Source organism: Vespula pensylvanica, chromosome 17, assembly GCF_014466175.1.
Source record: "Vespula pensylvanica isolate Volc-1 chromosome 17, ASM1446617v1, whole genome shotgun sequence".
NCBI lineage: Eukaryota > Metazoa > Arthropoda > Insecta > Hymenoptera > Vespidae > Vespula > Vespula pensylvanica.
Genome location: NC_057701.1, coordinates 542,976 through 557,966, shown reverse-complemented (window position 1 = coordinate 557,966; position 14,991 = coordinate 542,976). Strand labels below are relative to the sequence as shown.

Genomic DNA, 14,991 nt, shown 5'->3' with positions numbered 1-14,991 from the left:
CTCTCTCTCTCTCTCTCTCTCTCTCTCTCTCTCTCTTTCTCTCTCTGTCTTTCCCTTTCTCTCAAAACGATTCATAGAGAGTCACGACGAAACTCGACTTTCATTTTATTGGCGGAAATAATCTTTGATGCGATTGCGTCTCACCGTCTCTTCCAACTTCTCCTTCTTCTTCGTCTTCTTCTATCTCCTCGCAAAAAGTCAACGATCGATTCGGTCCTATCTCGAACCGACTCGATTTCGAACACGGATTGACTCTCCTCCATCCTCCACGAAGATCGCAAAGCGTTTATATCATTCTCGACGTTCAAACATAAATATTTCCCGTTTACGTGTATAGACTCTTTGATTACTCTTTTTATTTATTTTTTTTTTTTTGGTATTTTTTTCTCTCTTTTTTTTTTTTTTTACTATTATTATTATTATTATTATTCATACAGTTGCAACGTATCGATGACAACGTTCCATCGATGATTCCGCGATAAAATGTAATATATTCTCATCGGTGACGTTCGGCATATGCGGGAAAAATATAACTAACGGAAACGCAATATGCCGATGTACGTACGTACGTACGTATGTGTGTAAAGCGATATTTACTTTGAAAGAATCGACCGATGAAAATTATAATTGTATCGTTCGCCAGCGTAAAAAGTCATTTTTCCTCTTTCCCCTACCTCCGTTTTTCGGGCTCGCAAAATATTACCGTTTCGTCCTTTCCAAAGGATTCAACCCTTTCTGAATACAGTCATCCCACTCGAAGCACCCACGATCCATCGTAGTCTTAATATTCCGCATAATCTCCGTCATTAATATGGCTTACGTTCGCTCGATCCTTAATTTCCCATAGAGGATGTTTAATGGAATGACAAATGTCGTAGCTTTTCTATGGAAAATAACTTGGAAGAAAATCTTATCGTTTAAAGTGTGTTTACGCGTAAAGAAATATCTATCGGTCGTAATACTTGAAGAAATATTTCGTTGAATGGTTGGACGATCCGAAAAATCTTTATCGTTCGATACGCCAAGGAAACTATGTATCTCCAAAGTTTATTATTCCCTTTGCGAAGAGGACGAAAAATTGGGTTATAATAAAAAGTTAATTAGATCCACCGACGATAAAAGAAAGGTTTTCATCGATTTCACGAGCGAAGGAATTACGATAGACAAGAGAGAAACTGCCTCGAGAGATAGGAACTCGCGAGCGAGGAAGAGGACAAGACGGTGTATGCGTGCGTATTATTATCGAGTGACGTCGTCCGACGTGTCGGCTTTCTCGGGGCGACATTTAGATAGCGACGTCAACTGTCTGCGGCGTAAATCTGTCCTCGATGCGAGAAGGCATCGCCGACATCATCGTTTCTCACTCCTACCATCTCCTTCCAGAGCATGCTCCCTCTCCCTCTCTCTCTCTCTCTCTCTTCCCCCGTTCCTCCTTCTTCCCATCATCCTATTTCCACAGCCACGTCGAACCCGAGCGAATTCACTCCTGATCGAATTAACGCGCCATGGTTTGCTTGATACCCTGACAGTCTGAATTAATTAACAGGAGAACGAGCCAGGTAAGCAGTCATTATCGAAACAAAGCAACGAACCGAACGAACCTTTGCGAGACATCGAGATGAGACGACGTTTTCGATCGGTGAAATAATGATGTCATCGAGCCTAACACGAATACCGTCTTTATCCATAAATGTTATACGCGTATGTACGTACGTAGGTAAAGCGAGGTTTTTATTTTAATAACAACGGTTATTCGTAAAATCAAGCCAATATCGATAAAATACGATCGTACCGATGTCTAGAGGCTCGTTTCTATCGTTATCGAAATAATAATATTATAAAAAGATTTCGGTCGATAACGATAGTCGAGATTATCGAGTTTTGTTTGTCTAACGCCGATGACGATGCAAACTCACGTACCTCCTATCGAACGTTGAATTGATTACGTTCATTTATTATTTGTGTCGCTCACTGTTCGAGTTGCGAGTGAGTGTCGTTGGTACGGGGGAAGAGCATAAATAAATTGCAATTCTCTCTCTCTCTCTCTCCCTCTCTCAGGATTCTATCCCAGGGCGACAAATAAAGCATTTACCTATCTATTCGAGTCTATAACGAGCTAGCAGAGCGATACGAATACGTCGCTTTATCGATACCCAAGGCGCTATTAATATCGAGACTAAAGAGCGGTAATGTCTCTCGCAGGTAAACGAATTGATTTATGTCAGGGGACTCGATAAACGTTCGAGTGTCGATTTCAAACTCTCTTTTCGAAAGAGAAAGAGGCATATATATACACGTATGTATACACGTATATCCATATAGAACAAGCGATTTTCTATAGTTTTTTATCGTCAATTATTTTTAATCCTTTCAATCGAATAAACTTTGCAAGATTAGATACGTTGGATCGGGTATATAAAGAGGGATCCTACGAGGAAAGTTAACCACTTTCGATGATAAATAATGAACAAACGGTGGCTTCGCCTAGCTACATCCCGAGCGATTCTCGTTGGCCTCCTCCGGATAGAGGAGGAACGGCGTCTTGACTCCATTAACTTCACACTTAGCAGCACCTTAGAAACCCTCGACTGCCGTCGGAAGATCTGATTAGGGAATCGAGTCTCTACTAAACGCGTTAGTCTCGGCAGTAGGGCTCTCTGCTTGAAGCGAAATATGAGGTAGAGGAGTTAGACACGGTGAGTAGAGGGAGGTTGCGGAGTCACCTCCTCCATCAGGTGGTAGAACCTCCCACAGAATAGAAAAGCAGGCCTCCTTGCTTGCTTGCTTGCTTGCTTGCTTGCCTGCTCGTCTCTCTATAGTTTGATGCAAATTGAGTAAGAACGCGAAGCAAGTACCGTGAGTACAGGCGTCTTCTTCAACTCTTCTCTCTCTCTCTCTCTCTCCCCCCCTCTGTCTCCGTCTCCGTCCTTCCGTCCGTCTCTACTTCTCGTGCCTTGATCAAGTAGGAAATTTATTCTCTAGGACCCCCTTCAGAGGCACCGCCGCTACTCGCTCACCAAACCCAGTAGAATCTTGACTACGGCCAAAGTGTTGCCGTTTGGGGTTTCTCGCCCGCAAGCTCCTTTCGCTCCCTCTCATTCCCACGCCCTTCTCACCCCTTTTCTTCGAGTCTCGAAGCTCGCTCTGTTTGCCGACGAAACTCCGAGGCTTCCTTCTCGGCTTAGCGAAGGCTATACACCGTGGAGAACGTTTAACGCTTCCCTCGAAACGATCTTGCGATTATTTTCGCTGATATTTCTATTCCGTGTCGCTTTATATTAAAAAAAAAAAAAGAAAGAAAAAAAAAAAAAAAAGAGAGAAGAAAAATATAGTAACAATAAAAAGCGTCACCCTGCCACGTCGATATATTCAATATTGCGAAACATCCTAATGCCCAAAGTATTTAGCGACGACGATAGCGGAGAAAGTAAAAAAGAAAAAGAAGAAGAAGAAGGAGAAAAAATGGTCGTTTATCGGCAGACACGTCGCATATCTAGGCGCGAAATCATAACACCGTTATACGTTATATAAAGAGCGTTAGAAAGAGATGGCAAAGCCCCGAGGGCCTCTCCCACCACCTTTTACCTACCATCAGCAACGTTTCCCTATCTTCTTTCTCGCGGTATCACAGAGACACGCTTATACTTTTCCTTTCTCTCTCTAATGTTCCCTTTTTATGGTGTACGACTGGAGACCGACCACCCTGGAGGATCGATTTTAGCTCGCGACGCGGTACTTATCGTACCGCGTTACGGTTGAGCATTGCTTTTTATGGCGGTCCATGTTCGACGTTCCGATCGTTCTTCTCCCTTTCCACCAGGCCTCTTCCGATTACCCTTTCGAAATGGCGATCGAATTAGAAGAGAGAAAACACAAGGGAGAAAGAAAATCGAATGGCCCAGAAATTTTTCGAAGCGTTTGCACTCCTCGCGAGAAGGAGAGGGAAAAAGGAGAGGGAAATTTGGATGTAGTTCAAATCCGCAAAGATGTCCTCTTCTCGAAGAAAATGATATCTCGCTAGCGATGCCCGAAAACACGAATCTTCGATATATACGTACGATACATACGTACGTACGTGTGTACGTAATATCCACCATACCGATGCAAGCGAGGTGGTGGCTAGGTGGTGAAAAAAAATCACGTCTGCATTTACATAAGCGCCGGTATAAACCACTCGACAGAAATCCTGACATAAAACCCAAACAGGATCTGAAAACGGAACCGGCACATCCGTTGAATACGGAATATGTTCGTACGTACGTACGTACGTAGAGCTACGCATACCCAACTCCGTGTACCATCGACTTTGAAGGAAAAAATATATTTTTTATTGCTTGAAAAATATACACCCTTGTCCGTTACTTACTCGCATCCGATTTCGAAATAAGTAGTCGGAGTCAAAACGGAAAGAAAGGGCTACGTTTCACGGTCGTTTAATATATTTCTAATAAAAGACCGATATCGGACAGTTAAGTTTTTACGAGATTATCGAAAAAGAAGTCCTTTGTAAATTTGCGAGTGCCACGTGGGACGGTGGTACGCTGTGGTATACCTCAAGCACTTACGGAGAGTGATGTTCGAGCTACCTGCTAAGAATTTCAACGCGGGTATGGATCCTGGGCGAAACGATTTTCGAGTCCCTCGTGGATCCTCGATCCCTTCGGCATCTCTCTCGTTGCTTCTCTTTCTCCCGACGCGGCGGTGTCTGTCGAAAAGCGACCACCGCCCCCTTACGATCGTCGTTCCGTGCCTCTTTAGCATTTTCCGCATAACGTCCCTCTTGCGGACACTCGAGAAAGAAAGAGAAAGACGAAGATAGTTACGTAAGAGAGAAAAAGAGAGAGAGAGAGAGAAACCCTGCGCGCGTATAGAAGAGAAAAATTGACTTTTAAACCGGCAATAAAAAGGAAAAATGCGAAATCTTTGATTTTAAAGGGCTTGGGCGAGTAGCAACAGTAGCAGTAGCAGCAGCAGCAGCAGTAGCAGTAGCAGGACGGGCGTCGACGGTGGTGCGACAGTTGGTCGATGCGTATAACCCTCGTGGCAAGCTTATTTCTCTGATATCGCAAACCGAGCACGTTTCTACCTCTGCGCCATCTCGAAATCCGCGTGTACCCGCACCGTTCTTCCTACCTACTCTCTTCCACGCGTACCCCCCTCGCTACGAGACAGATATATATATATATATATATACCTATACGTATACATCCACGGCAGATTACTCGAAAATCCTCCTGTCTCGTACTTCGAATTTTAAAAAAGTACGACGAGCTTTGATGGGTCCTCCCTCGTAAAAAGTATGCGATTCTATTTATGATCTTTGACATATAGGACACGCGGATGATACGCGATCGAGTAATATTTTTTGCCTTCTCCCTACGCATTCGTTCGAATCGTCCGTCTTTCGCATTAATTATTTTTTTCCCGTCCCAAAACAAACTACTACCTTTTCTTTTTTTTTTTTTTTTTTTTGTTCTTTTTCTATGGGTTGCGCCTCGATTATACGGTATCCCGTTTAGAAATGTGTATGAAATAAAGAGTAAGAAAGAGCGGAAGGAAAAGCAAAGGAGAAGGAATAATGCAAGTGAGTTTCGCCTTGGATTGTATAGGTCGTTCGTGCGAAACTGACTCGCCGGCAATCCGAGAACTCGGAGTAGTTTTGCTCCGCGAATCGACTGGAAATTTACATCTAAAGGAGCTCGAAGAGTTGCGGAAACGCGGCAGAAGCCGTAAGGGTTGGGGGAGGAAGGAGGGAGGAGGGAGGAAGGGGAGAGCTGCTGCCACTTCGCTCCTTGTTTTTATTTTCTCGCAATTTCCTTGGCGGAGCAGAACGGAAAGCGGTCTTAAACGGAATTAGCACGCTTTACTGCTCCGCCAAGCTTGTACAGACTCTCTCTCTCTCTCTCTCGATAAGAGAAATTCCTTGCCTTGGTAGTTTCCGTTTGGAAACTTTGCGAATTCGTTTCGATGAGACTCCGATAACGTTGTCCGAGTATTTCTTCCACTTTGTCTTCGATCGACGATCGATCGATCGATCGAGATCATCGATCAGAGACAAAACCTATACGATCGATTCCGATCGGAACCTTGGCCGCTATTACAAATCGATCTCTTTCTAATTGCAGATTTTGCGTGGGCGATCAGTTTTATCTCTACGAGAATAAGATTCTCTGCGAGTATCATTACAAGGAGAGAGTATATTTCGCCAACATGCCGCATCCTCCGCCGAACGATACTTTAGCGCATATTAAAAGACAGGTCACGCATCTTCAACCTCAAGTAAGTAAAATTAATTGATAAGAAAAAAAAGAAAAGAAAGAAAAAAAGAGAAAAGGGCGCGCGCACGTACGAAGAAGAAGAAGAAGAAGAAGAAGAAGACGGACGTATTACTTAGTGACGTAGGATGATCGGGTGAAGCGAGCGTGTAAGAGTGCGAACGATGACGTAACGAGATAGTAACGAGAGGCGTAGCACGAGTCAGACCGTCGTAAGAGGAAGATGAGGAGTAGAAGGAGACTCGGAAACTCCTCAAGACGTAATCCCTTAAGGTGGGTTAAAGTGGCAGGTCGCTCATCCTGACCCTCTCGACAACAAAGGACTCCCTCGAGGCTTCGGCTATGCTTTAGCGTACCAGCAACGTCTTCTAACTTAGGATATCGCGTGTCCTTATTAATTAAGCTCGACCGTTAAGCAAGCCACGCCGCCCGCATGCCTTAACGATCGGTACCTCCTCCGCTACCTGGTAGCTGGAACGTGCGAAAGAATTTTCTCTTCGTAAAGGATCGTCGAGAGAGGAATTAGAATGGAATTAAACGAAGTAAAGACGACGTAGATGGTACGACGATCTACCGAACGAAATATTTCAAAATTTATCGGCTCCTCTTCTATTCGATGAGAGTTAAAAAGAAAATAATCGACGTACGATAAGAGCTTCAAAGGAAGGAGAAATAAAAGGCAGAGAGAGAGAGAGAGAGAAGGAAGAAAAGGAAAGAAAAAAAAGAACGAAAACGTCCGGAATTATGGACTCATCGACGCTAAGCCTTTTAGGATTACGTCTTCTTGATTATCCTAAAGCAACAGCCTCGCTTCAAAACAATATCTTAAGCCTCGGGCGCACAGAACGGTAGGAAGGACCTCGGCGTGTCCGACCCAACGAGGATCAGATCTACTTAATCCTAGTTCCTTCTTGCAAGGATCTTCTCTCTTACCCTTTGACGTCACGTACTGCAGAATTTATACCGATACGACGTTTAAAGGTTTTCCGACCTTTGCTACCCGATTAAAACGACGTTGAAAAAAGAAAGAAAAAAGGAGGCAGAAAAAAACGGAAGTAGAAAAAAACGGAGAAAAGGAGGACGAACGAAAATAGAAAAGAATATTTTTTATTTCTCTTACTCTCTCTCTCTCTCTCTCTCTCTCTCTCTCTCTCTCTTTCTCTCTCGAAGACCGGTCGAATAGTTAACACACACTCGAATAATACGCATGCAGAAAGTAACGAGGTCCCCGTGGCCGATGATATCAGCAGTCTCGGTAACGTGTACTACTTATAATATGCAAATTTCTTCCCTTTCCCTTTCCTTTCGCCCTGTCGACGAGCCGCATGTAACAACGGGGTTGGTAACCCTTGCGACTCTATTTCTGTGCCACGTAAGTGTTCCCAAGTAAACTAAACGCGTACGTATATGTGTATGTGTATGCGTGTATGTATGTATGTATATATGTATCAGCGATCTTTCTGTGTCCAGGGTGCGCGTTTAATTAAAATGAAATTTAACGATCGACGAGAGAGAAAGAGAGAGAGAGAGAGAGAGAGAGAGAGAGAGAGAGAGAGAGAGAGAGAGAGAGAGAGAGACTTTGCATCATGTGTCATCGAGTTTTTATTATTACGCTTGAACAATAGAAGATCGGAGTTTGAAAAGAATAATAGAGAAACCGCTGACAATGGAGAAATCTTACGATTCGAAGAATTCCACGAGGTAATAAATGACCGATAAGAGAAATAAAAAATCGTCGAAGGAAGGAAGCTAACGTCGATAGACCGAGCGTAGCATGCTAATGTCCTTTCGGCGCATCTATTAGACTAAGCCTCCTGACGGATCCCTCTTGACATCTCGTTCCTTGAGCGTGAATACCTTCGATATCATCGCGGAGAAGGGTGAGTATTCGAGACAAACCCTCGACGTTATATACCACCACAGCAAAATCGTTCGGGATCGATCGTCCATCTGACATTTCACGACAGAGTTCGATGACTCGTGAACGTAATGGGAACGTTAACGTCGCGAGGATTCGACTATCACGGAGATACGTTAATAAAAGAGCTCGGTTAAAAAAGAAAGAGAGAGAGAGAGAGAGAAAGAGAGGAGATGAAAGGGAAGAAGAAAGCGTTAAGGTTCTTAAAAACCGCGAAGAGGGTTCTCAGCGTCGTTGAGACAGCTGCCACCCTGTTTGTACCCTCCTTAAGCCGTGGCTACGGGGGTGGGGAAGGAGACTACCGACGTTCGGCGAAAGAGGGGAAGAGAGGGTAGTTTTTCTGATTGCCTGAGAACACAGGCAGCTGTCCCGATCTTTCTTAGCCAAGAGCCTCTCTATAACCACCCACGAGAAGCTTCCAAAGGATCCGTTTTTCTTTTTCCTTCTCTTTTTCTACGTGTGGTTAGCCAGTTCTAAATAATGCCAGAAAGCGCACGGTTTACGAATAACTCGGCGAGATCCCTTTTGCTAAAAGAGGGGAAAAGAAAAGAAGAGAACAGTTTAGTCATCGCCCTCGATAAATCGAATTAGGATCCTTCCTCGTAAACTCGTATTTCTTGACCCTCGCCCTTTGAATCAATGAAGTAAGCGTTTAATGATGTGCCTTATTCGAGCAACGATCGAGAAATTGATATGTTTCGATAAAAATAAAAAAAGAGAGAAAGAGAACAAACATTGTAACATCGAATCGATGTATAGGTACCTTTATTATTTTATATATATATATATATATACACATATCCAATAATAAATTCTCGAGATACATACAAGGAATAAGGAGAAAATCATTGAAATCTCTGAGAAGAAAGTTCGATCGTAGGAAAGGAGACGAACGTAACGCGCTTAAAATTCCCCGAGAACTTTTATTTCGATCTAATTTTCCCCTTGGGATCCGGCGCAATGCGGAACGAGCGAGGCTCGTCCCGAAGAAGAGGAAGAAGAAAGAGGAAAGGGTAGGACGAAGGAGAAACAGAGAAAGACGAAGGAAGATAGAGAAGGGGAGAAATTTCGAAACGATTATCTGAGTTTTAAAACAAACTCTCGAGTGTCTGTAAAGTCCTTCGCGAATCAGAGGGTCGAATAAGAAGGTGGGTGAAGGAAAGACAGAGAGGAACGAGGAGAGAATGAGAGAGAGAGAGAGAGAGAGAGAGAGACAGTAAGAGTAAGGGAGATACAGAAGGAAAAGGGTGGCATCGCCAAGAGACCAAGAGAGGTAGAGGAGGTAGTAATGGTGGGAGGACTTTGAGAGGTGAGATAATATGCTAATGCCAAGACGGCGGGTACATGGGAATTTAAGAGGATCAATGTGCACCATGGAAATCGTACAGGGAATAAGGTATTACGATGTCTTCTATACGCGTCTTCTAGACGATTAGATCCGAAGCAAAGGAGAAAGGTATTCGACGAATTAAGGACTAAATCGATATGAAATGAAATTAAATGAAATTAAATGAAATTTCTTAATGTTCGCGCGTGTCGATACTCTCTTGAAAATAAATATGTATGTGAAGAGAAATATTGCATTTATTGTGATACCTAGCGTGCAGGTTGTTCCTTTAACGAGCTCATTATTACGAGCTACCTCGTGTACGAACTAAATTTCACGTGAGCACGTAGAAGACTCCCTCTCTCTCTCTCTCTCTCTCTCTCTCATGGGAAAGGGCAGGTTGCGAGCTTACGCGAGATTATGAGTTTAGTTGAGAATCAACTTGGAGCACGTTATAAGCAGTAACTAACGAATAAGTCTTCTTTGTGAGATTCCCGAATCTAATCAACCGATTTAATGAAATCTATTAATTGAAGAATAGGAACAAGTATATCAGGCAATAAAAAATCTCTCTCTCTCTCTCTCTCTCTTTTTCTTCCTTTCTTTCTAAAAGAATTCCTGAAAGGAAATGGATAATGATACCACGCGGCTAATTCCGATCCAACGATGGTGCTAATTTTTGCGCGCAAGAAAAGCAGAGGCACGAAGGAATGGCCAAACGCAGCCACACACCTGGACTGTTCCCAGCCACAGGAGATCAACGGACAAATGACACGCGATTCTCAGCACCCTCCTCCTCCTTCTCCTTTTCGCCAAGCGAGCAAGCGCGCGCGAGAGAGAGAAAGAGAAAGAGCTTTTCCCCTTCTCGAACTCCAACAGGCACCCTCCTGGTGGGCCGCATTTACCGTCGCTTGCAAACTGCCTTCGCCTTTGCGATTAATGTCTTATTCGCGGGCTAGAATCCTCTTCCGAAGAAGGAAAACGGAGGAGGACGACGAGGAAGAAGAATTAGAGAAGAACGAGGAGGAGCTTGGCTGAAGAAAAGAAGAAGAAGTGGAAGAAGAAGAAGAAAAAGAAAAAAAAAAAACGCGAAGGAGGAGGAGACTTGGTGCGTGTAACGTGCCATTAACGACTTCTACATAGAGAAAGAGAAAAGGAAAGGAAGATAGAAAAGATTTTTCCTTTTGCCGACTAGGTATTAAGAAGGGGAGACGACAAATGAACGCGTTTCGATCCGATACATCTTATCTCAAGCTTCCATTCGATTTCAACAAGGGATATACCTTCTTTAACAAACTTCTTTATTTAGCTTCTTTTTCTTCTCTCTCTTGTTGATCAAAGACGTATACGTGTTAATAATATACATTAAACGCCGATAATCTTATCGTCCGTCTCGGTAAGCAACGTCGTTAATTCGTCACGAACGAGTTAAATAACTTTTCCTTCTCTCTCTTTACATAGAAACAGAAGAATCTATGTAGTACGTATGCATGTACCCAAGTGGTCCAAGAAACTTTCCAAAGTGGCTCGGAGTACTGAAAACGCGTGCCGTTTGATTACAATGTCGGCAGTAAATCCACGCCATGGCAATTCCTCCTCTGGCAATTGTAGATAAAACTTGAATAAGTCATAGACTTAATTTAACCCATGGTAAGTAAAGAGAGGAAGAGAGACAGAGAGGGAAAGGACGATGGTCTCCGTCGCCTTCCACGAAGATTTCTTAATTACGAACCGGAACTCGTTTAGATGGAAAGAGAAAGAGAGATAGCTCGAAAAGAAGACGGGAAGAAGAGAGAGAGAGAGAGAGCAAGCTTTTGGAAAGGGTTCTCGCTCTACGGTTAAGATTTAAGGATTTCTTCTGGGAGGAAAGAGTCACCCTTGCTAGCGGCAATGGAACGATAAAGCATTTCTTTCGCGACGCTTTGTCATTTTTATCGTAATTATTTACGAGTTAATTACTTGGACTCTTACTTGCGAGCTCTAGCTATTCCTTCTCGAGGATTCAAGAGCCGGAAAAACTCGCGAAGAAAACTAAGCTGAGTTTGTATATACATATATATATAATAAAATATATAGGAAGTTGATGATATAGAAAGTTTGTACGAGTCTGATCGAAACGAAAAGAAAATGAAAGGAAACGAAAGAAAGCCGAGTTCTTCTCTTCTCGTTGTTCGAGTCGACTCGTCGTCGTAGTTAAATTAGTACGATCGACTCGCGAGTGTTCGTAAAGTAAGACGTAGCCGTGGGAAGATCCGTTGTTTCGTCAAGAGGGAGTCGCACGGTCTGCCGAATTTTAAGCCTGTATAATTTAACACCTTTACCGTAGGAACCGGGAGAGAAAGGGAATGTTGGAAGACGTTGAAGACTAAACAGAGATAGAGCATGAGAGAGATAGAGAAGGAAGATGGATAGAGGGAAGGGAGAAAGATAGGAAGTTGAAAGTTTTCAACGGCACTTACCTATCCGTGCAGCATCTCCTCTTATTCTCTATCCCTCTCTAGCTTCTACATTAATATAGTCTCGAGATAGAGACAGAAGTAAGTAGGTAAAAGGACGAAAGGAAGGAAGGAAGGAAGGAAGGAAGGAAGGAAGAAACAAGAGGGTCGAACGAAAGAGAAACGACCGAATGGAGTTATCCCGTCTGAAAATAAATACAATTTTACAAGAAAGAAGATAACGAATTTATTAGAGATCAAATCGAAATAACGAGGAATAATTTTCGCGTTTATTTCGGGTATATATATTTATCGTGCGAAAACAAACTGAAGCGTCGACTGTCAAAGGCTGCGGTATTAAAAAGTCCTTTTCTTTATTTTTCTTTCTTTCTTTCTTTCTTTCTTTCTTTCTTTCTTCCCTTTTTTAAGACGAACGATATAGGCAATAATCGTACGATCTCCTTTTTATCTTTCAGACGGTACCTGCCGGAGGTCCTCCGAGACAGGCGAATGGGGAAACAGCCCATAACCACAATGGATATCCAGCACCAGCTACATCGAGCGCTCACAACGTTCTGAACCCCATGAATAATTTAAATGGTATCAATGCGCAAGCACCGTACGATGCCAAATGACAAACGAAATAAGCGCCGATATACACGCGTCTACGCCTACTACCTATGTTAACACCTAAACTTAACATACAAGAATAACAAACATATATATATCTAAATAATATATATATGTCGAATCGCGAGAGTGCGTAGTTTATCGTCGTTGCTATCGGTCCGTTTCGTTTTTCCGTTTTATTCGGAGCATCGTCATCGGTTCGAGAAGAGATAAAAGGATGATGGAAATCGTCGTGAGATTTTTTGCAAAGAGAAGAGATAAGAGACTCGTCGCGATCGAGTCAACGTCAATTCCACGCTACGATCGGCAAAGATCTATCGATCTTACGAGGAAACGAAAGGAAGGAAAGATCGCGATTACACGCCGGTGAAAAGCTGATAAATCATTTGCGATCCCTTTAGCGCTTTTTTTTTTTTTTTTGAAAAAAGAAAAAAAAAAGAGAAAAAAAAAGAAAAAAAAGAGCGATTTCGTTTTGTAGATAGTACGAGTATTACCTTTTTAGGAAAAGGATAAAGAAAGATAATAACGATAATAATGGTGCTTTTTTCGAAGTGTATCGACTGTTCGACTTCTTCGATTACGAATTGTCTCATATAACCGGTGAAAGGATAGTTAACGAAGTGTATAAAAAAAAAAAAAAAATAAAGAAAAAAGAATGGAAAAAGAAAAAGAAAAGAAAAGAAAAAAAAAAGAAGAGAGGAAGGTATGCCCTATGTTGTTGAATTTTAGACGAACGAATTAATTGTAACACCGATGTATGTACTATTCACGGAATAAAATCATTTCATTTCATTGTTGACGAGGGACGATCGTTTGATTATTCATTGCAGGTATATAACGAAGATCCACGTAGGTAAAAACTACAAATCTCTACCGTACAGTTTTCCAAATGATATCTAAATCGCGATGAAAACTGGTGGAGTAAAAAAAAAAAAAAAAAAAAGAAAGAAAAAGGAGAAAAAGAAATAATCGTAAAAGATGATAGGCGAAACGATGATATATCGAATCGAACGGAATCGCGGGTTGGAAGATCGAGCTTGAAAACGTTAGCACGAACGATTGGCTCTCTCTCTCTCTCTCTCTCTCTCTCTCTCTCTCTGTTCGTCTCCGTCTTTCTCGCGTGCCACCCTCTTGGGGCTCATACGTTAGAGGGTGACTTAAGCATTGTTTCAACTTCGAATCTCCCGACAGAGGGCCGGATTGATGTCGCGAACTTTTCCGTTGCCTTATTTGCGAGTCAGATAACGAGGCTGAGTTATGCGGAAAGTTCGGTCCGCTCCGCAAAACTGCCGGCGCACTATCGCCCAAGAGAGAAAGAAGAGAGAAAATGTTTTATTTCTTCCGCGTTTCTCTGGCACCATACGCTTCGGGGATTTGTCGGACCTGCTACCTACTCTCCGAAGAAATTTTCTTCAATCGCGATAACTGCTATCCAGAAAAAGGACCTATCCTTCTCATCTCTCCGATCGAGAACGAGAACGGGATTTTATTTCGAATTTAAGCAACGTAAACGAAATTATTCCGTCAAGGAACAAGTCCCTATTCGCGAGATACTCTTCTTTCGATTCTGATAGATCGTATTTATTTTTTTGTTTGTTTGTTTTTTTTTTTGTCCCCCATACATATCGTCTCTCCTTAACAGATTATACTTCGGAACAAAGTTGCGAATGTGATTCTCCATTCGACGGGGAATTATTCCGTCCAAGATGATCTTTCCTATGCATGAAACGAAAACTCCTTTTATAAATAATACATGGAAATATCGAGAGAAACGTTCTTTTTTAAACGTATAATGATTCTCTTTTTCATATATATATATATATATATATATATATATATCGAATAGAGCTTCCTCTTCTCTTCCGTACTTTACTCGCATCTTTCTGCTTTCGAGCTTCCTTTGAATTATTTAAAGGCGCTACGTGATTGGCCGACAAATCCTGCTTGGCTCAATAATTTACCAATCATACAGAGTCCTTTGTGTTTTATACGCCACGTTTCGAATAAATCCCATTGTGTATTCAGGAGAGCGAAATCCAACTCTATTCGGGTGTGAACGCGAAGCCCTCCACTACCAATCCTCCCCGTTCCTCCTCTGCATCCGTTTCCCAAAAAACGAAGAAATTGGAATACGCGTGCGAGAGGGATGGAGAACGAAAATGCACGGGAATAAGGGAACGATTCGTAGTTGAAGCGAACCGAATCAAAATTTGGCTGAACATCGCGAATTTATACCGACTGCGACAATGTCTATTTTCTTCCCTCGAACGTAATAATCAATGATTCCAACGAATTCCCAATTGTTATCGTTTATTTCGCTTTTGGTTCACGTAATTCGGGTTACTTACGTCAGCTCGCTCTCCACACGTATAATTATCGTTTCGATAGGACTCGTACGTACGAATC

At 42.5% G+C, this 14,991-nt stretch overlaps 1 protein-coding gene and 1 long non-coding RNA gene across 5 annotated transcripts in view; one reads left to right on the top strand and one right to left on the bottom strand.

Annotated features, from left to right (window-relative positions):
• The window catches only part of LOC122635209, a 7,088-nt gene extending 3,875 nt beyond the window's left edge, over positions 1–3,213 (bottom strand). The window contains exons 1-2 of the long non-coding RNA XR_006328591.1: positions 3,200–3,213; positions 731–735 (exon numbers count right to left, since the gene is read on the bottom strand). This is a non-coding gene — a long non-coding RNA (uncharacterized LOC122635209). The remainder of the gene's footprint in view (positions 1–730; positions 736–3,199) is intronic.
• Positions 1–13,384, top strand: part of LOC122635208 (LIM domain only protein 3-like) — a 69,615-nt gene extending 56,231 nt beyond the window's left edge. For all 4 annotated transcript variants that reach the window (XM_043825162.1, XM_043825163.1, XM_043825160.1 and 1 more), the window contains 2 exons: positions 6,126–6,279; positions 12,432–13,384. In XM_043825162.1, coding sequence (XP_043681097.1) covers positions 6,126–6,279; positions 12,432–12,590 — 313 coding nt within the window. In that variant the 3' untranslated portion in view covers positions 12,591–13,384. The remainder of the gene's footprint in view (positions 1–6,125; positions 6,280–12,431) is intronic.
• The last annotated feature ends 1,607 nt before the right edge of the window (positions 13,385–14,991 follow it).